Consider the following 25,476-nt stretch of genomic DNA (forward strand, 5'->3'; position numbering starts at 1 on the left):
ATTAATAGTCATTAAAACATCATCCAAAATGTCTCTTTTGATTTAAGCAAGCTATTTGCATTTTCAATTCAGTTTCTGCCAAGGTTAACTTTGCTTCTCATTCTTCCAGGGTCGATAATTAAAGTACCAATCTGGAGCCATGAACTGGTGGAATTATTAAAGCATATGAGGAGTTGCTCTGCAATATTTGTTCTGGCTTCTTTGCACTCTGAATACAGCCTACCTAATCTAGTTCACAAATTTAACCTTTTAGCATTTAAGCTAGCCATATCCAGCCCAAATAATCCGTCTGTTTTATGTTGAAACTGACCATGTCTGGGTTCTCACACCTACTCTACAATGTAGTTTTAAAAATAAACAATCACATCATTGAAATCTTGAAGCTAAGAGATAATACATGATTAATATGTGAATAAATAAGCATTACATTTGACAGAGTAATCTGAATGCTTCAAGGTTATACTAGCCATATTTGGTTCAAATATTCTGTTATATGTTAAAACTAGCTAGGTCCAACCTCTTGCACCTGTCCTACAATGTCATCTAAAAATAAACAATCACACCATTGAAATCTTGAAACTACAAGATAATGTGTGTTTAATTCAAACAAAGTGATTAAATAAGCCATGCATTTGACAGAGTAACCTGAATGTCAAAGGGTTGAACTCTTTCTCAGTTTAACATCACCACCACCAAGTTTGTGGTTATTTTCAGTGGAATCTACTTTGTCATAAGCATTCTGGTAAGGTTTCCGGTTTGAGGATACATTCCTCCTTCTTACCAGTCTTAAACGATCTTAAAAGAAAAGGTTATCAATGCTGCCATTTCTCTTGACTAAGCAACAAAAAGACAAAAAAAAAGACATATTAAAATAGATTTGACAAGTAATTTTCTTTATATTCAGTAATAATTTTGAGGTGAGTCAGCTGAATTGTGTTATTTGTAGTAACTACAGATTATACAATTTGTATGACATAGCTCCTTTTATTATTATTACTTTCTTTACATTATTTGTTGTGATATTTAATATTTGAAGGGGCATTTCTAGGAGTAACTGTAACAGAATTACTAAAATGTTGTTCAGCACCAGGTAAGCCATAATGGAGTGGACCTATGATCAAAGACTGACCAACTGTGATCAGCTTTATCTTTTCTGGGTATGTCCAAGATCACATTATCCAATGTGTTTCTGTTCTGCCTTACTCAACGCAGTAGAGTATGAGTTGAGAGAGATTTGGCAGCTATTTCTAGTAGGCTGAGCAACCACTTAGAAGATCCCTTGTATGTATTATATCTAAGTAAGATATGAGCATACTGTGCATGCATGCATATATATATATATATATATATATATATATATATATATATATATATATATATATTGTGTGTGTGTGTGTATATTATCATTTAACATCTTTTACTCCTTTACTTGTTTCAGTCATTTGACTGCGGCCATGCTGGAGCACTGCCTTTATAGTTGAGCAAATCGACCCCAGAGCTTATTCATTGTAAGCCTAGTACCTATTGTATTGCTCTCTTTTGCCAAACTGCTAAGTTACGGGGACGTAAACACACCAGTATCAGTTGTCAAGCGATGCTGGGGGTACAAACAGACACACAAACATATACACACAAACATATACACACATACATACATACATACATACATACATACATACATACATATATATATATGTGTATGTATATATATACACACACACACACATACGATGGGCTTCTTTCAGTTTCCGTCTACCAAATCCACTCACAAGGCTTTGGTTGGCCCGAGGCTATAATAGAAAATACTTGCCCAAGGTGCCATGCAGTGGGACTGAACCTGGGACCATGTGGTTGGTAATTAAGCTGCTTACCACACAACCACTCCTGCTCCTGTTGTCAGTGCTGGTATAGGTTGGATGATTTGACTGGGCTGGCACACTGGAAGGCTGCGCCAGGCTCCAGTCTGATTTGGCATGGTTTTCTGTGGCTGGATGCCCTTCCTAACGCCAACCACTCCGAGAGTGTAATGGGTGCTTTTACATGCCACTGGCATGGGTGCCATTTGCATGACATCTGTATCTGCTATGACTGCGATTTTGCTCAGCTTGATGGGTCTTCTTCTCAAGCACGACATAATGCCAAAGATCTTGGTCATTGTCTCACACATGTGTGTATAGATTATATATATATATATATAATGAAATTATATGACAAGAAAACAAGAATTATGTAATCGACTTTATTGACTTACAGCTGTTTCTGCTATAAGATGCAGTGCACTCACAGCTGAGTACTTGTACATCACCTTATAACATTTGTCTGAGTGCACTGTATCTAATAATGGAAACAGCTGTAAGCTAATGAATTTGATTACATAATTCTTGTTCCCTTCTCGTTTATTTATCATCATCATTTAACATTCATTTTCCAAGCTGGCATGGGTTGGATGGTTTGACTGAAAACTGGTAAGCTGAGGAGCTGCACCAGGTTCCAATCTGATTTAGCATGGTTTCTGTGGCTGGATGCCCTTCCTAATGCCAACCACTCCAAGAGTGTAGTGTGTGTTTTTTATGTGCCACTGGCACAGGTGCCATTAACCTGACACCTGCATATTATGCTCTGTACTCAACTAATGCTTTATTCTGAATCATATACATTGAGTTCTAACACCAGGTTATTAGTCTTGCTATTCCTAAGTGAAATCTTAAAATTAAAATGTGTGTCTGTCTTTGTGATTCTTTGTCTTGACATTGTATGATAGTTCTAAATGAACATCATTGGCATTCAAATAATGTCCTTCATTTCCAATTTAACATGGAAACATGTCCTGCTATGGGACATATTACCTTGCTTGAAGATAGCTTAGGGTTAATAAATGCCATAAAAAATCTACTTCAACGAATTCCATTTGACCCAGACGTGCATGGAAAAGTGCTTTCCTGGGTCACACAAAGATGACGAATGATGGTGATATATAAGAACTGTCAAAGTAGGCAATACATCATTTTAAGTTCATATCATAACTAGACATTGTTCTGAAAAATCTAATATTCTGAAACCTAAAAAGAAGCTATAAATTACAAGACAGTAGCTATTAAATTATGAAGACAAAATCATGTTATCTAATGTTATATACTTGCAGAATCTTTCTTTGATGTAATATAATAATTACAGATAAGGCTAGAGATTTGATATATATTGAGCCAAATTAGAAGACATTGAGATGGTTTAGCGCTATAGACAAGAAGGACAGATTATATTTAGATAAGTTTTGTTAATAGTGAAAACTTTCAAGTTTTGTTCAGACAACAACACCTTTCTTGATATTTTGACATTTTCTGAAAGCTGAGGAAACAAAAAATAAACTACAGTGTTGAATTATCTTGATAATATATTCTGAGTAAGAAAGTGTTTTAAGTGGTACTTTGGATGTGTGTCTTCTACTGTAGCCTTGGCCAACTAATGTTTTCCAAGCAAACTTGTGTACAGGAACTGTGCAAGGCCTGTTAGATAAAATATCTTTTATCTTTTACATGTTTCAGTCATATAACTGCAGGTGTGTTGGGGTACTGTTTTTTTGTGAAAAGTGAACACACACACATCTCTGTTTTATATATTAGATATATATCAAAAATTAGAAGAACAGAGATTTATATATCCAGTTTTATTCTGCAGTCAATTGTGTTTTTCAAATGGAAAGACATGATTGACTGCACAATAAAAGTGGACATATAAGTCTGTTCTCCTTATTATCAATTTATTTCTTCCCTACCGACAACATGCAGTCTCTATAGAGACAAATGGATTTACTGATGTGAAGATCTGCTGAGGGTAGTAAAATAAACTGAAGTTTTTCTACACTCACAGAAGTTAGCTAGCATTATTAACCACCAAAAGTGAATATGGTACCTGCTAGGATTGTATATCCCTACCAACCTAATTTGAAAATTTAAGTTTTGAACTTTATATATATATGTATATATATATATATATATAGTTAAAAAAAACAATAACAAAAAAACAACAAAGTGAGGACGTGATATGGATAGTATTATTGGACGCTCAGGAAAGGAAAGAGTTCATATTCATCTAGCCTATGCTGGCATAGAAAACAAACAAATGAATGAGTAGCAACATTTAGTATTGAATTTCTCCTAGAATTTCTTCCCAATTTCCAATCAGTCATTCTGTTGTCCCACTAATACATTTCATTTCTTCTATTGTTTTTTGTTTTTTTTCAGCTTGGAGCTGTTTTATTCATATTGGTGCAATTGATTGTGCTGATGAGCAAAATGTAGACATGTGCCGAACGTATGATATTAGGCTTTTTCCAACTATTAAGGTAAATGCCCTTTTTGTCTTTTCTTTTTTTTTTTACCTTAAGCATTTAAAGCAACCATATCCAACTGATAAATTTTACCTGTTTTATATTCAAACTAACCAGATTCGGACTCTTATGCCTACCCTAGAATGTCATTCAAAAAATAAACAATTGCATCATTGAAATCTTGAAGCTATGAGATAATGCATGATTAATTCAAAACAATTTGAATAAGCATTGAGTAATTTGAATGTTAAAGGGTTAATGAATAAAAATGTTGTAAGAGGAGGAAAATTATTAGTCTTAAGATCAATTTTTGTCTTTTTTGTAATTGTTTTTGTTAAGAGGGAAAGCAGTTACCCATGACTCATTGATGATGGGCCTCCGAGGCTGGTGAGAGAGAGGGAGGGAGGAATATTTCCTTAAATTGGAAACCTGGTGAAAATGCTTGTGACTGAGGACTCCCCTAAAGACATCCAAGATATCAACTGATAGTATTAAGACAAGTAGAAGGAATTTTGATTTAGAATGCAAAGAGCTGAAACAAATATCTCAAAGCATTTTGCTGGGTGGTTGGTGTTAGGAAGGGCATCCTGCTGTAAAAAATCCTGCCAAAACAGTCACAGAAATCTGGTGCAGGCTTCTGCCTCACTGGCTCCTGTCAAACCATCCCACCCATTCCAGCATGGAAGGCAGATATTAAACAATGTTGGTGATGATTCTGTTCAACATTTCTACAGTTCCACCAGCTCACTGCTTTGTATTGGTAATTTTTTTTTTTTTTATCATCCACCCAAAGAGATGAAAGGCAAAGTTGGCCTTGACAGGATTTGAACCCAGAGCACAGAGAGTCAGAACAAATACAGTGAAGCATTCTGTCTAACACTCTAACAATTCTGCTTGATCTCTCCACTGAATGAATTAAAAGATTTCAAAATTTCATCTAAAGTAAACTTGCTCTGAATTCATCTTAGATTTAGAATGGTAAGAGTAAATTCTATCATCTGATTAAAATTGATGGAATATAGGTGGCAAGCTGACATGATTGTTAGCATATCAAGCAAAATGCTTAGCGAGATTTTGTCCATCTTTGCATTCTGAGTTCAAATTCCACTGAGCTTGGCTTTGCCTTTCATTCTTTCATGATCAATAAAATGAGTACCAGTTGAGCACTGGGGTTGATGTAATTGACTTATCCCCTCCCCCGAAATTGCTGGCCTTGTGCCAAAATATGAAATCAATATAACAGAAATACTGATGGAACTATATGGAAAATGTAAATATGTAAATGCTTCCTAGATCCAAGAGTATCTTTGAGGGCTGATATTTAGTTCTGGTTTTATGGTATTATAAAGCAGATGATGAAAATTATTGTGTTGAGGTTTGGTGACAATCTATCTCATGTAAAACTTCCAGACAATTCATCTGTTTCTTTTAGTAAGTTAAACTAAGTTACATAGAATTAAGTGCACTATTCAAACACAGCAAAATACCTCCAACAGTTTTTAGCTCAAGTCTTTTCACCTGATAGCCTTATCCCACTTTTATATAAGCCACAGATGTTTGTAAGTGCTTGTATTTGTAATATGAGAGATAATATCTCTCTGCTTTGTGCATAAAACATTATTCTTTTGCAGTTAAAATTCCCAGCCTGTTTCCAATTGTTTAGTGAATCAAACAATACAAAATTGGATATACTCCACAAGTGCTTAATATATCTGCCGTAGATTAAAACTGAATAATTGTCAGTAATACTATTGCATTATGCTTGATTTACAGATGTCACCACAGCTTGATATCACATTTGGTGCTTGACAGAAAGGCTATTTACTTAGCTAGCTATTCAGGGTAGAATTCAAAGCAATATTATTTGAAAAATTCATTAAATTTTACAGTTTATTGCAACTATATTTTTCAAATTACAATGAATGTAAACAGAGTTTGCTTTTAGAAGTGTTTGAGAATAAATTATTTCATTATCTGTATCTTTCAATACATCTCAGTGCTTCTAAAAGCAAACTCTGTTTGCATTCTTCGTAATTTGAATTTAACATTAGCGTCTTATAAAGCTAGATTTATAAGTTTAATAATTGCAGATTAATTTGACAGTGGGCAATTTAGCTTAATGGTAAAGCACTTGGCTGGTAATCACAGGGAAGTGAATTTGTCTCGTAGCTGGCTGCTGGCAAATTTTTCTGCAAAATATGGATATTTTATCCTGTTCCTGTTGCTCTGTCAGTATTATTCTGCATTTGAGAATAAATTATTTCCTTATCTGTAACTATTTCATTTTTTTTCATTTTATCTAGTTTCAGCTCTTGAGCTGTGGCCATGCTGGGGCTTGTCTCAGATTCTTTGCAGTTCTTGTTAAGGGCAACTTTGCCTTTCATTCTTCCAGGGTTGATAATTGAAATACCAGAGTGGGTTGGTGGACTAGAGGAATATTTTCTTTTACTTGTCTCAGTCATTAGACTGTGGCCTTGCTGGAGCACAGCCTTGAATTTTAGTCAAATGAATTGACCCCTGTATTTCTTTTTTTAAGCCTGCTACTTACTTTACTGATCTCTTTTGATGAACTACTAAGTTACAGGGACATAAATGCACCAACACCAATCGTCAAGCAGTCTTACAGGACAAACACACACACACACACACACACACACACACACACACACACACACACACACACACACACACACACACACACACACACACACACACACACACACATATATATATATATATAATGTACACACACAATAGGCTTCTTTTCAGTTTTCACCTACCAAATCCACTCACAAGGCTTTGGTCAGCCTGAGGCTATAGTGGAAGACACTTAACCAAGGTGTCATGCAGTAGGACTGAACTGGGAATAATGTGGTTGGGAAGCAAGCTTCTTACCACACAGCTACGCCTCATTGTTTAAAAATTCTTTCGTTAATTTCACTCGATGGACAATGGCCATGCTGGAGCACCACCTACAGTAGCTTTAGTCAATTCTACAGACCACATTACTTAATCTTGATACCTATTTTATTAATCCTGTGAGGGTGAAATGCACAGTTAACTTGGCATGGTTGTTGTGAATTTGAACGTTTTAATGTGATTGATTAGACAAGACATACCTTCTTAGCGAGAGGCTTTCCTAATGCTTTAAAGAGTAAACAGGAAAGAGCCAAATGTATTGAGACAAAGAAATATGCCTTGGCTATGGTTCTAACAAGGCTTGATCTCATAATCTTTCAGTCAGCATACAAGGGGCTTATTACTATTATTACTGCTGCAGCCCTACCTCTGAAATTATCACCCCACCCCTGAAATTGCTGACCTTGTGCCAAAATTTGAAACCAATATTATTATTATTATTATTATTAATATTATTATTATTATTATTAAGGCAGCAAGCTGGCAGAGTAGTTAGCATGCCGGGCAGAATGCTTAGTGGTATTTCACCTGTGTTTACATTCTTAGTTCAAATTACACCGAGGTCAAAACTTTACCTTTCATCCTTTCAGGGTCATTAAATTAAATAGCAGTGAAACATTGGGGTCGATGTAATCGACTAGTCCCCTCCCCACAAATTTGAGGCCTTGTGCCTCCAGTAGAAAGGATTATTATTATTATTATTATATTCAAGAACAAAAAGTGAATAGGTAAAGTAAAAGATCAGCTGATAAAGTGATCTAAAAGCAAAATATTGTAGTGAAATGTTTAAAAATAATTTATTTGCTTGTTTTGCTTTTCTTAATTTCTCTTTATCTCTTTTCATTGCAGACATTTTTCCCAAACTCAAAACCAAGTGATATTGGCACAAACTATGATAAAGCTCGTAATAGTGTAAACGTGTTGCGCCATAACCTTATAGACCTTTCTGTACAGTATTATATGCAGTCTAAGGACCCACAATGGGAAACCTTATCACCAATTAAGTGAGTATCTAATTAATACAATCAATTAGTTTCATAATATAAGTTTGCATAATTTGTTCTTCTTCAAACACGTATTTCCAATTTTCCAGCTTGAATCTTCCTTCGAAAAACAAAGAGCTTGGACTCTGTTTTTCACAGTTACCTTGAATTACTTTTGGTTCTGTTACAATTTATCACCTTTTTGAAAGAACTTCATTAATATATATCCTTCATTCCTCATGTAAATATAGTGTGGGTCTTTCTATTACTGTTTGGTATTCTGAATTGAAGCATCTCTTTTTTTATTAGTTCATCCAAAACGTTTCCTATTACAAATCTATCAGGTGTGTAAAATTTCATTGCTGACCATAAAAGACATATTTTTTCTTTTATTCTTTTCCTTGTTTCTGCAACCATGCTCGAGCTCCAATTTGAAAGATTCAGTAGAACAAATTCTACAAAGCACAATCACATTTAATATTTCCTGTCTGTTAGGATTAGAAAATGTTTAAAATATTACTAACTTCATTAGCATCCTCTTTCTAATACATTGGGAATAAACTATTATAAATTTATCCTGGAAAGAAAAAAGAGGTTAATCAAATTAGTAATATATGTGAAGCTGAACATTTTTACATACTTTTATTTACAGTCAACATTAAGTTGGAATCAAGAAGCAAATTATCAGATTACTCAAGTCAGTAATTGCTTCTGATTCCAACTCCACAATTAAGTTTGACTTCACAGCTCTGCTACATATATTTAAGATTTGGTATTCAGTATCGAATTAAAGCACTTTTTCTTCAGTTGTGACACAGTAGGTAAAAGCAGTGAAACTTTGTACTACTGTTATGCTTCATAAGTTCAATCTTTACCCAAAATTTCAAGTGTCACTTCGGTATATTGGTAGCATATCTGTCATGTTCAAAGAAGATGTGGGTTTGTATCTCATGGGCTTCCTTAAACTTTTTTCAATCCAATGATCTTTTTTTTACCTGATATTCTACATATGATTGTTTATAGCTCTATCTGCTTCAAGTTCCACTGTTTAAAGCAATTTATGTATATACATGTAAAAATATGAATTGGGAGTTTAAAATGATGTTAATATTTTCAATTAATATAAGGTAACAGGCTGGTAAAATTGTTAGCTCACAGGGCAAAATGCTGAGCAATATTTTGTCTGTCTTTGCATTCTGAGTTCAAATTTTGCTGAGGTCAGCTTAGTCTATCATCCTTTCAGGGTTGATAAAAAAGAAAATGTACCAGTTGAGCACTGGGGTTGTGTAATTGACTAGCCCCTTCCTCCAAAACTTATGGCCTTGTTTCAAAATTTGAAACCAATGTTTGCAGTCAATATAATTAGATGCAAAAATAACTCCTCTCGTTAAAGCTTTTGATACCAACCTGCCCAATACTATTTTTGGTTGTTTTAAAGGATTCTAAATTAAAACTTAGCAAAATTTAATGTTGAATTTTATTCCAAACACCAGCTTCATAAGGACAGAGGTATTTTATTAAATTCTTCATTATTTTCCTAATTAATAAAGATGGTGTATTTTGTCAGAAATGCAGTATCGAAATAGTTAATACAGGCATGCAATTGCTTTCTTTTTGTTTCTGTAAATTTCAAACAATAATTTTGCTAGTGATTGCCTAACTTTCTATCTACAGAGATAATTATCTAGTTTTGAATTCCAAAGACAAATTTCCAATGAACCATCTACCTGTCATTTTAGCTAGGGCTGGGTGAATTTGCTAGGGGCCTTTTACTATGTAAACTTGCTCTAACTTTTTAATGCTAGTTTCTATTAACCCATACATTGTAACTATCATATAAAACATGGCTTTTCATCCAGTTCTCCTCATCTGTTCTCTAGTTTTTCTCTATATCATTTATTAATTTTTTTTTATCAGAAATATCTAATGATTCTGCAGCATTTTATATCACAGAAGTTTACTCTATCTACAAGATTCTTATTGCATTTATTCCAGTCTTGCACTACAACTTTAAAGTCGATCATTCAATAGAATTCCAAAATTTTGTACAGATAAAGATGTTTGCTATTGCAACATGGAAGACACAAGATAGCCATACAAAACAACACAAAGACCATTAAACAATTGTTTGTATAATAATATGGTGCCAAAATTTGTTACTCAAAACTGCAACCTGTTCACTGACAAAAAAATCTCACTACATTACAGATAAATGTTTAAACCAGTCATATCCGGCTAAAATATTCTACCTGTTTTATTTTCAAACTGGCCAGATCCAGCCTCTCACACTTACCCTAGAATATTATTCTAGAAATAAACAACCACATCATCGAAATCTCAAAGCTACAAAATAATGCATGACTAATTCAAAACAATTTGAATAAAAAAGCATTACATTCGACAGAGAAATCTGAATACTAAAGGATTAAGTAAAGTTAATATGCTTTGTGTGTTTCTGTATGGCTAACTTATGTCTTCCATTCTGTAATTGCTTTTGCATCAGCATATGATCTCTGATCAAAGCACTTGTGCCATGCAAGTTGCTGTTGTTGGCACTCCGTCGCTTACGACGACGAGGGTTCCAGTTGATCTGATCAACAGAACAGCCTGCTCGTGAAATTAACATGCAAGTGGCTGAGCACTCCACAGACATGTGTACCCTTAACGTAGTTCTCGGGGATATTCAGTGTGACACAGTGTGACAAGGCTGACCCTTTGAATTACAGGCACAACAGAAACAGGAAGTAAGAATGAGAGAAAGTTGTGGTGAAAGAGTACAGCAGGGTTCGCCACCATCCCCTGCCGGAGCCTCGTGGAGCTTTAGGTGTTTTCGCTCAATAAACACTCACAACACCCGGTCTGGGAGAAACTGCGATCCTATGACCAGGAGTCCGCTGCCCTAACCATTGGGCCATTGCGCCTCCATGCCATGCAAATACATCTCTGGAATAAAGATATTTGGTATTAACTAAACCTATGAGTTCTCTTTTTATTTTTTTGCTTTTTTTTTTCACAATTTCATTACAACAGACATTTTATAATACATGGTCTAAAATTCCAGAAATGTTAGTCTTCTTTTTCAAATGTATTGCCTGTTAATTATGAAAGTGTAATATGCTGCATTTGGAATGATGATGTCTCATGTAACGTGTTACATGATAATATCTGTATTCTATTTTCAGTAACTTTAAATGGAAACAGATCCCATTATGTAATAATGTAAGCAATTTCTTACATTATTATTTAAGTTTTGATTACTTGAGAGGAAAGCTATTAAATGAATTAAAATAAACTTAATGTTAGTTTCTTTTTATATTATTAGCAACAAGAATGTATTTACTTACATTTCTATTTGTGTCATATTTCAGCTCTGTTGATGACATTTTAAAATATCGCGTTTCATCACACTCAGTTATTGTTATCATTACTGAAGATAAAGGCAGTTACTTGGGAAAAGAGGTAATTGATTCTTATACTATTCTTTACATTTTACTTTTCATGTTTTGTTTTGTTTCAGTCATTTGACTGCAGCCATGCTGGAGCACTGCCTTTAATTATTTAGTTGAACAAATCAACTCCAGTAGGGAACAAAGACACATATATGCATAAAAGGCTTCTACACAGTTTCTGTTTACCAAACTTACTCACAAGGCATTGATCAGCTTGGGGTTTTAATAGACACTTGCCCAAGGTGTTGTGCAGTGGGACTGAACCTGAAACCACATGATTTGCTTTCTGTTCATATTGACTTGAATCAAATATAACAAACTACTCCAAATCATTAATATATATTACACAAGCCTGAAATATATTAAATGATTTCAAAATGTCACTATTTAGCTTGACTTCATTATTTGCACAAATAATGTGCAAATGGAGAAAAAATCAGTGCACTTTTCTGTCCAGAGCGAGTTGAAGCATCACTTTCTCTTGTGCTATCTTAGAGCATTATCCTCATCATCAACCTCATCTCATAATGTCAGAAAAAAATCCATCATTGTCTAAATCTTCCATTTGCGACTTGATTTTTTTCCATTGATGAAGCTCATTTACATTTGGGCATCGACTGATGAAAGCTCAACCTGTGTAAAATTTTTGAATCATCAATTTTGGATGTCTGCTGTTTAAGGGTTGACATGTGTTTTTCAAGATATCAATAAAAATTTTCTTTTCCAGTTTTTCATTTCTTTGTTTAATTTTATTTATGAATTAATCAATTTTGTATTTAGGTAATACTTGATCTGAGTAAATATTCCAAAATCCTCATCAGATCAATGCTATCAGATGTAGTTCCTGTAGAATACCAGGTGACACATTTCCCATCTCTATTACTAATAGATAAAAATGGCAAACTCAAAACACTTATACAGTAAGTATTCTTTTCGGTTTCCTTAACATATTGATAGAAGTCTCATTGCCAAGTAGTTATGGATCTAGACAATTGGTTTTCAGAACATGAGTTTATTTAATCAAGTTTTACATGTATATTATTGATTGATAAAAGAACTGGAATTATGTAATTGACAAGGGAACAGAAATTATGAAATCAATAAACTAATGAAGTTGATTTGGTAATTCCTGTTCCCTTGTCATTCAGTAATTTATATTACACTCTGTACTTTAAAATATATGTATATTGAGTTCTAACAACTGATTATTAGCATTGCCATTCCTAAGCAAAATTATGAAATATATGCATAGGCGCAGGAGTGGCTGTGTGGTAAGTAGCTTGCTTACCAACTACATGGTTCTGGGTTCAGTCCCACTGCGTGACACCTTGGGCAAGTGTCTTCTACTATAGCCTCGGGCCGACCAAAGCCTTGTAAGTGGATTTGGTAGATGGAAACTGAAAGAAGCCCATCATGTATATATATATATGTGTGTGTTTGTGTATGTGTTTGTCTCCCAAACATCGCTTGACAACCGATGCTGGTGTGTTTACGTCCCCGTAACTTAGCAGTTCGGCAAAAGGGGCCGTTAGAATAAGTACTAGGCTTACAAAGAATAAGTCCTGAGGTTGATTTACTTGACTAAAGGCGGTGCTCCAGCATATCCGCAGTCAAATGACTGAAACAAGTAAAAGAGTAAGAGTATATATAGAAGATAACAAAGGTAGCCTCTCTGTTGCCACTTGGTTATAGGTAGCTGCCAAATGTCCTTCAAATAACATAGTGTCCCTTGGCTAAACAACAATATAAACAAAGAATGCTCTCATGCCTTGGTTAGATAACTGCTGTCGGTAAAAGATAGATGTTCCCAGCAAATCATGAAAATGTCTCAATTTGCAGGGATTATCCAACTCATGTTGAATTTTGAAAATATTTTACAAACTTCAGCTAGAGTTTTCTAAAATGCTCACCTTTAACACATAAGACCTTTAGAGTTTCTGAAATTGGTGATTTTTGCTAAAGACTTAATAATTTGAAGAACAAAATATGAAATAATTTATGAAAAAACAAAATGCAAAATTGTTTTGAATTGAACAATATTTATTGAAACAAGCTAAAAAAAAAAACAACTTTACCATCACTTGTTGTGTGAGTGTGACCTGGTGGCATGTACCACACTTTTGCTAATTGTTTTAGATGCTCGTGTAGTGATGAGTTGACTGGAAACCGTCTTATCCCTCTCACTCTTGATTCTGGGATTCAGTGGTGTGAGGGCCAAGATGGTGTCTATTGAGATTATAAAAGTTGGAAGAGGGAGAGGACTGTACTAGCGGTCAGCTAGTATTTATTTTCTGCAGGGTAAGCTGGATCAACATGAAATGACATGCCTTGCTCAAGGCCTCAATGTATCACCCAGTCCAAGAATCGAACCCATACTTTATTAATGCTAGCTCATTAACCTAACCACTAGGTCATGCACCTAATGAATTGTAAATACCTGTATACACCCAAAAAGCAAACCTGGGCACATTATCATTCAAACAAATCTTCATAAGTCAACAAGCAAGTCAGTGAGATAGCTTCTACATGGCTGCTCAGTTTGCTAGTTAAACCACTCTGAAATGACTCTCTATTGCCTTCGAAAAGACAAAGTGGCAGGACAGGTATAATTGTAAATGTAGTTCTAGATGGGAGGGTCATAGCTGGAATGCCTTTGATCATAGGCCAGTGATGACTTGCTGTCAAACAACAGCAATTTTATTACAGAATTAAATTTTTAAAACACTTCTACAGACAGAAAACAAATTCCTTTAAATGACCGTATAGGAAGTCTGTATTTCACACTGTTGCTTTTAAAACTACAGTATACACCTTACCAGGATATATTCTTTTGATAAAGAATATAAAGATTCGAAACTTTTTTGATATTTGGACAGTGAAAAAACAATTTAGATTTTATTTTGATTTTAGTGTCAAAACATTTTTTATATAAAATTATTATTGCAATAAAGATTGATGTAACTCTTCACAAAGGTAAATAGACAATAAGAAGAGTGTGATGTGATTTGCAACAGATTGTTTATTTAAGAGTTTGAACAATATTTCAACAGATCATCTGTCTTCAGGTTCAAAATGTAAAATGGGAAAAACTGCAGAAACACAGAAACTTAAAATACAAAAGAAGAAATCCTGCGTTCTTATTTAGATAAAATTACATCATCAGTTTTCATTTTCATAACTGGTAAAAGGAAGAAAGAAAAAGCATAAGAAAAAGAATACTTTGTCGAGCAGTTTTGTGTTAATGTGATGAAATTCGCCTGTCATTTTATTCATTCTTCCTAGGCATTTGTCCTCGTGCATTTTTAGAACTGAAAGTGTAGTAGAATCAGAATATTTTCTGAGAATGTGCACTCTCAGGTGTTCCTCAAAGTTGCAGCCGTTTGATGTAAAATGTTCAGCAAGTTCTGTTGATCTAGTGCTATCATGCCTGATGTCACAGCTATGCCCATTGAATCTTTTATTTAATTGTTCTGTTGTACAACCAGCATAAATCGTGTTTGGTGTATTCTATTGCATATACCAAATGGGAATCTTTACATATCCCATCTTCTGTATAAATCATAACATTTCTGTTATGATTTGTGATGGAATTGACTTAAATCAAGTTGTGTTTGGTGCATTCCGCTATGTACACCAAATGACATGCCTTGCTCAAGGTCTCAATGTATCACCCAGTCCAAGAATTGAACCCATACTTTATTAATGCTAGCTCATTAACCTAACCACTAGGTCATGCACCTAATTAATTGTAAATACCTGTTTACACCCAAAAAGCAAACCTGGGCACATTATCATTCAAGGAAATCTTCATAAGTCAACAAGCAAGTCAGTGGGATAGGAATCTGTACACATCCCATCTTCTGTATAAATCATAACATTTCTGTTATGGATTGTGATGAAATTGACTTTGCTCATGTTGTTGTACCTTGAACAGGGCTTACCTTGCTTGTGGTTGTTTTTTTGAGATGTAGTGTTCAGAAGCTCTCTTTGAATTTCGTTTTCATCCTTTTCTCCCATTCCATACTTGATTACCTGTTCCTTATTCACTGTCTTTAATAATTTCTCAGTGTTGTTCTGTAAATATTATTTTCATTGGTATTATTATAATTGTGATTATTATAATTCAGTTGGAGAAGAATAAGGGTGGTGCTGTGTCCAAAACAGGCCCTCTCATCACATGAGATTGGTGTTCAGCTTGAGCATGCTGCAAATTGGTGCCTATCAGTAGAGAGGGAGTTCCAAGAAGCTACAGCTTGATGTAGGAAGGAAGGAAGGAATGAGCAAAGTGTTTAGTGTGTGATTTAAGGGCTAGAACACACTAAGGATATTATCTTTGCAGAGATCTTAATAGTTTCCAATATATTCTCTTGAAGAATTTCAGCTTGGTGCATAGTCTGTTGTATTAGCTTCTTGCTGTTCAGGTCTATGACGTCAGACATACATCCCGACCTAATTAATTGCTCTATGACACATTGATCTACAACCAGTTAATTGTTCTATGTCTAAGAAAGTAAAACAAAACACAGTACAGTTTGTTGAGAAACTAAACTGCCTTGTAGAAATGTATTGGTTTTTTTCAGAAGGTAATGTTGCTCTTACTTTGTAGATGATAAGTGCTAGTTCCTTACAGCTTTTCTGCAGGATTTTGGCTGAAATTTGATCGAAACCAGTAGCTTCGTTTAAACTTTGAATGTAATATCTTAATGGGGGTCTCAACTGTGCACATCTACTGAATCATCTCTCAGCCAAATTTTCCCAGCCATGTAGGAAATATGTCTACAGTTATCCAGGAATTCTTGCTGTTTTTATAGGTCACCAGGAGTGTCTTCCCACAGAAGAATTTAGATTTTTCACTCCCCATGATCACTTGCAGTTATCTTTTGTCACTTCTGTGAAGATGTGTGGCTTAGTGGTTAAGGTGTTGCACTCTTAATTGCTAGATTGTGGGTTCGTTTCCTGGCCTGGGTGGTATGTTGTGTTCTTGAGTAAAACACTTCATTTCACATTGCTCTAGTGCTGTGTGGAGACCGGCACGTTAAAGAGACCCGACATTTCCTCTGTGTGTTGTAAAAGGTAGCTACAAAGAGCTACCTTAAGGTAGGATTTGCACTCTGACCTTGTAAAACCTTCTCCAGCAACAGCTACCCAAACAGACTCCATTGAGTGGAGGGTTGTTACCTGAGTAATACAAAGGTATCACCTGCAAAGAATAAGGAATCACCAACAAATGGTTGATGCAGTGATGCACTGTTACATACTACTCCTTGACATACTGGAAGCTTCCCAAACCCTTTCATAATTGTCACTTTTTCTCTTTTCTTTTTTCTTTATTCCAATTTCCTTGTTTCCGTTGTCCTGGACATCTGATCTAGAAAGTTACTTTATATGTCAATTTATTGTACAAAGTCTTAATGCTGAACAGTTCAGTGTTTTTAAAAGTTACGGAACAAACAAAATTATGCAATTATCCAGTCAACAATTAAGCAATACTGACTTTGTTTTCCTATCCCTGTGCAATGTTAATACTGTCTGATAACAAAATATGCAAGTTATGTTATTTGAAGGTTGTCTTGTTATGAATTAACCACAGTACTATTGTTAAATTCAGGAATATGTGTATGTATGAGAGGAGTGTTTGGATTGTTTGTTTGTTTAGTGCCTGTTTTTTTAATGCTAGCTTAATTTGGACAGGAACATATTTAAGGCAGGATTTTTTTCTACTAGATGGTGCTCTTCCACTCTTTACTTGTTTTTTAAGTAAGGGAGGTTTTTTTTTTCTTTTTTCTCTATTTTGAAGGTCATTGAAAGTTGAGAGTGACTGGTCATAATATCAACAAAAAATGTTAACCTCAAATCACCATGGGATATCAACATTTATACATGCACATTCTGTTCACTTTTACATGTTTTTCCTTGCTAGCATGGGTTAGGTGAATATATCACTGAGGCATTGTTTTACAGCAGGATCCCCTTCCAGTCGCTCACCCTCACGTTTCTCTTATTTCATACATCTTCAAAAGTACAAAGCCCCTTGTTGAAGGACGAATGAAAACATCATTGCCAGTACAGCTTACCACACACACACACACACACACACACACACACACACATATCAGGCATTCGTTTTAGCCTGCAGAAGAAGACATTTGCTGAATGTGCTGCATGATGGGACTGAACTTGAAACCATGTGGTTGCAGTGATTACATATTGAACTTTCTTCATAAATATCCCAATATGTTTAATATAATGTGCTGGTGCCACAAATAAGAGTGTCCAATAGAATAAGTAAAGTGGATGGTATTAGAAAGGTCATCCAGCTCTGTAGAAACCATGGCAAAGCAGACATTGGAACCTAACATTGTCCAGCCCATCCTAGCATGGAAGACAGATGTTAAAAGGCGATGGTGATGATGCAATTAAAGATTTACACTTGTTTGGACATAAACAATTTTCAAGAGATTAACTTTTCAAAGTTACTGGAGCAGCTTCAGTTATTTGTTTTACCACAGTCTTAGACTTGGAATGAAATGAGATAGAAATTAAAATCTCAATCATTTTGATAGTGAATTTAAGTCTTAATCACATTAAATTCACTATTTTGCTCTGTAAAATGTCTTAAAGTCACTTAGTAAAAAATTTCATATATACATTTATCATATATCATTTATATACATTTATCATATATCATTTATATACATTTATCATATATCATTTATATGCATTTATCATATATCATTATAAATATCATATATACATTTACCTTTGTTTAAAACAAATGTTTTTTTTGTTTTTTTTCTCCAGTTCAAATCTGACAACAAGCTTTTGTGTAAATTACCTAAAAAATGTATCTGGTTATGCTACCAATATTAGTGGAATAAAAGACCCATCACTGGGTTACATTGCCAGTATGAAACCAACTCTTAAAAGCATTCAAATGTAAGCTGATTTTTATAATTTCTATATCTCTCTTCTTTTTTCTATTCGTGTGTGTGTGAAAGAAATTATTAATAGTTGTTTTTTAATTAACACTGTTGGTGTGTTTTTAACTTAATATTCATTTGTATAAAAGTGGTGAGCGGGCAGAATCATTAACACACAGGGAAAAATGCCTACAGCATTTCATCTATCTTCACATTCTGAACTGAAATTCCACTGAGGTCAGCTTTGTCTTTCATCATTTTAGGGTTGATAAAAGAGGTACCAGTTGAACACTGGGTTGATGTAAGCAACTTACCGCCTCCCCTGAAGTTCCTGCCTTATGCCAAAATTTGAAACCAGCATTAATTTGTATAAAGCAGTGTTTCTCAACCTTTTTACCCTTGCATAACATTGCATGTCTCAAGGAACCTCTGCACAAAAACAATTATGTACCATATTTTTCTCATTTTTTTCATCATAGTTCACGTGGTAAATATCATATATATTTATATATATATATATGTCTATATGGTTGTTTTTTGATAACATAATTGGTTAGACAGGATGATGTCTATATTACATTAACTAATAATATGTTGTGCATGTATAGTAATACTACAATCATGAAATTAGCATTAGCTTACTCTTTCTTGTGGAACCCTGGTTGAGAAATGCTGGTATAAAGCTATACTTTTTTATCAGGAGTTTCTATTTTCTTTTGTATTTTTTATACAATAATTCTTCGTACTGTAGGTACAAGGCCTGAAATTTTTGTGGGAGAGGGTCAGTTGGTTACATTGCCCCTAGTGCTTGACTGGTACTTATCTTATCAACCCCAATAGGATGAAAAGCAAAGTTGACCTTGACAGAAGTTGAACTCAAAATGTAAAGAGTTAGAAGAAAAGCCACTTAGAATTTTATCTAGTGCGGTAGCAATTTTGCACCTCACTAGGTGAGGGCTCCTGCTTTTGGTGGTCAGGGTAATCATGGATCTGTGGGCTTCCCTGACTGGCCCTAAATAAGAGGTACTCCTGCATTAAGAGGGCCACATCATTCATGTGTTCTCATACTTCATGCACTATGTATACTTTTATCACCTTTCTTTTTCCTTTCTTTCCCCTTATCTTTTATGTAAACACAAATTATAAACTGTCCTTATGTCTCCCTCTTCTGATGTTCCTGTGTGGCAAACAAAAGAAATCACTATCATTATTATTATTATTATTATTATTATTATTAAAATAAAAAGGATTGAGGTAACTCCTCCTGAAGATATAGAGTCAATGTTACCTCAATCCTTTTTATTTTAACCAAAATGAAGTAGATTGACAAATTTATTTTTTGAACCAGTTGAAGACACACGAGATGTCGAAATATCGTTCACCAGATAACAAATGGCACTCTTCTTTTAATTTTGACTCTATATCTTCAGGAGGAGTTACCTCAATCCTTTTTATTTTAACCAAAATGAAGTAGATTGACAAATTTATTTTTTGAACCAGTTGAAGACACACGAGATGTCGAAATATCGTTCACCAGATAACAAATGGCACTCTTCTTTTAATTTTGATATTATTATTATTATTATTATTATTATTAAGGTGACAAGCTGGCAGAGTCGTTAGCATGCTGGACAGAATGCTTAGTGGTATTTCGCCCATCACTACATTCTGAGTTCAAATTCTGCTGAGGTTGACTTTACCTTTCAGCCTTTCAGGGTCAATAAATTAAGTACCAGTGAAACACTGAGGTTGATGTAATCAACTAGTCTCCTCCCACCAAATTTCAGGCCTTGTGCCTTCAGTAGAAAGAATAATTATTATTATTATTATTATAATTATTATTATTATTATTATCATTATTAATACCATTATTATTATTATTATTAGTAGTAGTAGTAGTAGTAGTAGTAGTAGTAGTAGTAGTAGTAGTAGTAGTATCTTCCTCATTATATTTCGGTCAGAAGGGATTGTAATGTCTATCAGTATGCATGTTTTGTTTGAGTTTTTGTTTTTCCAGTCCTTGATTATTTTGTCCAGATGTTTTGCTTTGGTCACTATGTTTGGATGTGCACATCCCAGATTATTGTGGCCAGGTCATTTCCATGTACCTTGTTTGGTACACATTTATACCACTCCTTGTCTGTTTACACATTGAAGCGTTGACATATTGTTCCATGGACATACCTGTCAACTCAGTTGTGCCTGTGTATACACAAGGGGGCAAAAGAAGGTACACAGGTGCTTAAAATGAGTGGAATGTTCTTTTCATTTACTCTTTTGCTTGTTTCAGTCATTTGACTGTGGCCATGCTGGAGCACTGCCTTTAGTCGAGCTAATCAACCCCAGGACTTATTCTTTGTAAGTCCAGTACTTATTCTATCGGTCTCTTTTTGCCGAACCGCTAAGTTATGGGGACATAAACACACCAGCATTGGTTCTCAAGTGATGTTGGGGGGACAAACACTGACACACAAACATATACACATACATACATATATATATATATATATACATATATATGACGGGCTTCTTTCAGTTTCTGTCTACTAAATCCACTCACAAGGCTTTGGTTGGCCCTAGGCTATAGTAGAAGACACTTGCCCAAGGTGCCACACAATGGGACTGAACCCGGAACCATGTGGTTGGGAAGCAAGCTACTTACCACACAAGGAATTCCACTCATACTAAGCAACCATATACTTTTGCCTCTCCTTGTATATTCAGATTTGGCAACAACTGACCGGTGGGATTGATGTGGTTAGCCATCTGATTGTATTGGTTGCACATTCTGCATTTGGTGTTAGGATTCAGTTCCATTATATTTTACCTTAGAATTGTTCATGATAGGTGCAAGCATGACTGTGTGGTAAGAAGTTTGATTCCCAACCGAATGGTTCCAGTTTCAGTCCCACTGCATAGCACCCTGGACAAGTGTCTTTTACAGTAGCCTTGGGTTGACCAAAGCCTTGTGAGTGGAATTGGTCAACAAACCTGAAAGAAGCCTGTGGTGTGTGTGTGTGTGTGTGTTTGTGTGTGTGTGTGTGTGTGTGTGTGTGTGTGTGTGTGTGTTTGTCTACCACCTCTGCTTGAAAACTGATGTTGGTCTTGAGTAGTTAAATTCAGTCTTTTGAATTCTGTTTTTTTATTTCAGAGCTTTTAAGCCATTGTTAGCTCTAATATTGGATTGTTGCTTCTGTTTTGAGCCTTGCTGGATTTTGGCTATCAAGTGTTTTTTCTCTCCACTTCTTTAGTATGTTAGTTGTTGTTTTTATTATTATCATCATTGTTATTATTAGTTTTTTGAATAAAAATTTATTTGTTTCCGGTGGGAATTATGCACCTGATACAAAACTTACTTAACATGTTCTTAAATAAATCTATTTTCTTTGTCGTCAGAAACAAGCCAGCTGCTCACATGCAGGATCTACTCTCAGGAATCCATTATATGTTTCAGCAGGAGATTGCAATTCGAAAAAATATTAAAGGCAAATCATTAAAATCACTTCAAAATTTCATTGAAGTTTTGTCCAAGGTATATATTTCAAATATTTGTAATTAAAGAAGAAGAAAAATAAAAAAATATTCCTAGCTTATTTCTGCTCATTTACAGTATTGTAGCAACTGAGTTTTAAAAGCTTGCAATGTGTTAGTGAAAATCTCCTTGAATGCTAAAATGTGATATGTTCCTCAATATTGATACTTTGAACATTATCTTCAAAATAACTAATCAGAAACAGTTTGATATGCAAATATACCATCAGAATATTTGTCATCATCATTTCCATGCTTGTATGGGTCAGGTGGAGTTTATTGAGGCAGATATTTTCTACGGCCAAATGCTTTTCCTGTCACCCACCCTCACCTATTTCCATGCAAGGTAATATTTCCCCATGACCAGACGTGGTCTCACAGAATACTGGAAATGACTGACACTGCTTTTATGGCAGTGACAATCAATTTTACAATCATCACATGATGTCAAGACAAGGAGACACACACACAGTTTTTCACACATATACACACACACACACACACACACACACACACACACACACACACACACACACACACACACACACACACATAGCTCAGCAGAAATATGGTAATGAAAGAGTTAATGTCTTCTTCTTGAAAGTAGTGGCCCAGCATGGTTGTTGTCCAATGACTGAAACCAATAAAATAAATTTATGAAACATTGTTTATAATTTTACATATTTACATGTCTACATTGGGAAAAAATGACAATATGATTAATTTGACACGAACAATTTTTTTTTTGTTATATTCTTGAAATGCATAACTTCATAATTTATGAAGTTTTATCTTGTCAAAAATTAAAAAAAAAGGTGGGGTAATTTAAGAAAAATGTAGTAGTTTCAAGAGAGGTTTTCAACTTTTTCACTACCAAGGCTCTCTTTTATTTAAATTGTTTTCGCATAGAACTCATCTCTGTCTGCACATTGTTGATCATCATCATGGTTAAAAGTTTACCGTGAGCAAGTGTCTTTACCTATAGCCCTTGGCCAACCAAAGCCTTGTGAGTTGATTTAAAAAATAGAAATAGAAAGAAGCCTCTCTCTCTCTCACTCACTCTATCTCGCTTGCCATCACTCACTCTCTCTCGCTTGCCATCACTCACTCTCTCTCGCTTGCCATCACTCACTCTCTCTCGCTTGCCATCACTCACTCTCTCTCGCTTGCCATCACTCACTCTCTCTCGCTTGCCATCACTCACTTTCTCTCGCTTGCCTTCACACATTCTTTCTCGCCCTCACTCACTCTCTCTCGCCCTCACTCACTCTCTCTCGCCCTCACTCACTCTCTCTCGCCCTCACTCACTCTCTCTCGCCCTCACTCACTCTCTCTTTCCTTCACTCACTCTTTCTTTCCTTCACTCACTCTCTCTTTCCTTCACTCACTCTCTCTCGCCCTCACTCACTATCTCTTGCCCTCACTCTCTCTCGCTTGCCCTCACTCTCTCTCGCTTGCCCTCACTCTCTCTCGCTTGCCCTCACTCACTCTCTCTTGCCCTCACTCTCCTACACTTGCCCTCACTCTCCTACACTTGCCCTCACTCTCCTACACTTGTCCTCACTCTCCTACACTTGTCCTCACTCTCCTACACTTGTCCTCACTCACACTCACCCTCACTCTCCTACACTTGCCCTCACTCACACTCACACCTATTTGCCCTCACTCACTCGCATGTATGTATATGTGTGTTAGAGTTAGTTCATATTTGCCTCATGTCTGTTGATTTATAAACAATGTCTTTTTGACATTGTCATTTGCTTGCAGGCTACCATAAAAACACATGCAGACTGTTTTATGTTCAATAGCCTGAGATTTCCTCACTTAGAAACTAATTGAGTTGGGTAGTAAACAGGAAGGACATCCAGCTGTAGGAAAATGAAAGTTTCTATCCCCAGCAAACTCTTGTCTGACCTATGCAAGTATAGAAAAGTAGACAGTAAATAAATGATGATGTTGATGACAAAGAATAAATTTTTCTTTTTTTTCTTTACTTCTGACAGTACTTTCCTAGTGAAACATCAGTTTCAATTTACCTGAGTAAGGTCAATTCTTGGCTTTCAACAATCCAATATTCCATCACTGGTAAATCTTGGCTAGAAAAAATTGACTCTCTACAGGTAAGTAATTATCTATAACTGGCTTTATATGCATATATATATATATAATAATAATAAAATTTAGACAAGCTTGTTCTTTTCTCATCCATCTTTTCCATAGAAGAGTGTAGGCTTGAAATGTTACACTTCTAATTTTCCCAAGCATCAACCTTGTATACTCTGTAATCTTGTTTTTTTTTTCTTACCACATTTTCATGTTTTTCTGCATGTATGTATGTGTGTTTATCTGTCAGTTTGTCAAGTTATAATAAAACAAATTTTAAGTTAAGCTGAAGGATTACTAGATATACCTTTCTCAAATACATATCATTATTATTTCACAGTAACACTATTGACAGTGACTTGGAAGTTTTGGCATGCTTATTCTTCATCACACTGTCTGATGAAGGATAAGCAGGCCAAAACTTCAAAGTCTTGTAAAAAGAATCACACACACACACACACACACATTGTGGACTGTTATTTAACAAGCTTATTTTATAATTAGTTATCAATAACTGATTTGTATAACAATAATTATATTGGATTGTTAAATTATGAAGCTACGAATATTGTATCATTCTACAACTCTGTTGTTCACAAGACCTTGACACCTTTGTTTTTGAAAAGAAGGATGGTAGTATAGATTAAATGCACACATGATGGTGATGTGATCTATAATGGTCTGTCACTTGAAATTTGATGCACACTGCTTATATGAAAAAAAGAAAATTGATGATCTTGTATTTGATATTAAAATGGTTGGTTTCAATTATGTGAAACATCTTTGTATAAGCAGCACCTGTTTGAAATCAACACACATTCACAAACATCCATCCGACTTTCTCTCACACACACACACATATATAAGCACAGTTTAAATAAAGTCACATCAAGCAGTGATACTTTGAATGCATGTTTCAGATAATTGAATAATGGATAAGAAGGTGTAGTGACACCTATAGCAGACGACTGTTATATGTTCAATGTCCGGAGTTTTATCCACGCATGCACAGGGACTAGTTCCGGAACGAATACAGGAAGAGTCTCATGCGCATGCGTAGAGTTCGACGCCCAGCTTTGGTGCCTTTTCTCACTCTCTTCGTTCGCTGATCTCCGTCGAGACTAGACGTCCCACCGAGCTCTCTCCAACATTCCAGCACTAGAGCTACACAAATAACCACGCACTTCATTGACGGCGTCTCAGTAACCAAAGGCAACGAGCTACCGAATTCCCTCCAAGCGTGA

The 25,476-nt window shown here is 35.1% G+C and overlaps 1 protein-coding gene across 1 annotated transcript in view; it reads left to right on the forward strand.

Moving 5' to 3' along the window:
* LOC106879127 (sulfhydryl oxidase 1) overlaps window positions 1-25,476 on the forward strand; it is an 80,684-nt gene that overhangs the window by 43,715 nt on the left and 11,493 nt on the right. The window contains exons 2-8 of the mRNA XM_052965579.2: window positions 4,242-4,342; window positions 8,096-8,250; window positions 11,598-11,688; window positions 12,459-12,598; window positions 18,480-18,614; window positions 21,995-22,130; window positions 24,133-24,249. Of these exons, the coding sequence (XP_052821539.1) occupies window positions 4,242-4,342; window positions 8,096-8,250; window positions 11,598-11,688; window positions 12,459-12,598; window positions 18,480-18,614; window positions 21,995-22,130; window positions 24,133-24,249 (875 nt within the window). The remainder of the gene's footprint in view (window positions 1-4,241; window positions 4,343-8,095; window positions 8,251-11,597; window positions 11,689-12,458; window positions 12,599-18,479; window positions 18,615-21,994; window positions 22,131-24,132; window positions 24,250-25,476) is intronic.

Source organism: Octopus bimaculoides, chromosome 2 (assembly GCF_046866305.1).
Source record: "Octopus bimaculoides isolate indiv1 chromosome 2, ASM4686630v1, whole genome shotgun sequence".
Lineage (NCBI taxonomy): Eukaryota > Metazoa > Mollusca > Cephalopoda > Octopoda > Octopodidae > Octopus > Octopus bimaculoides.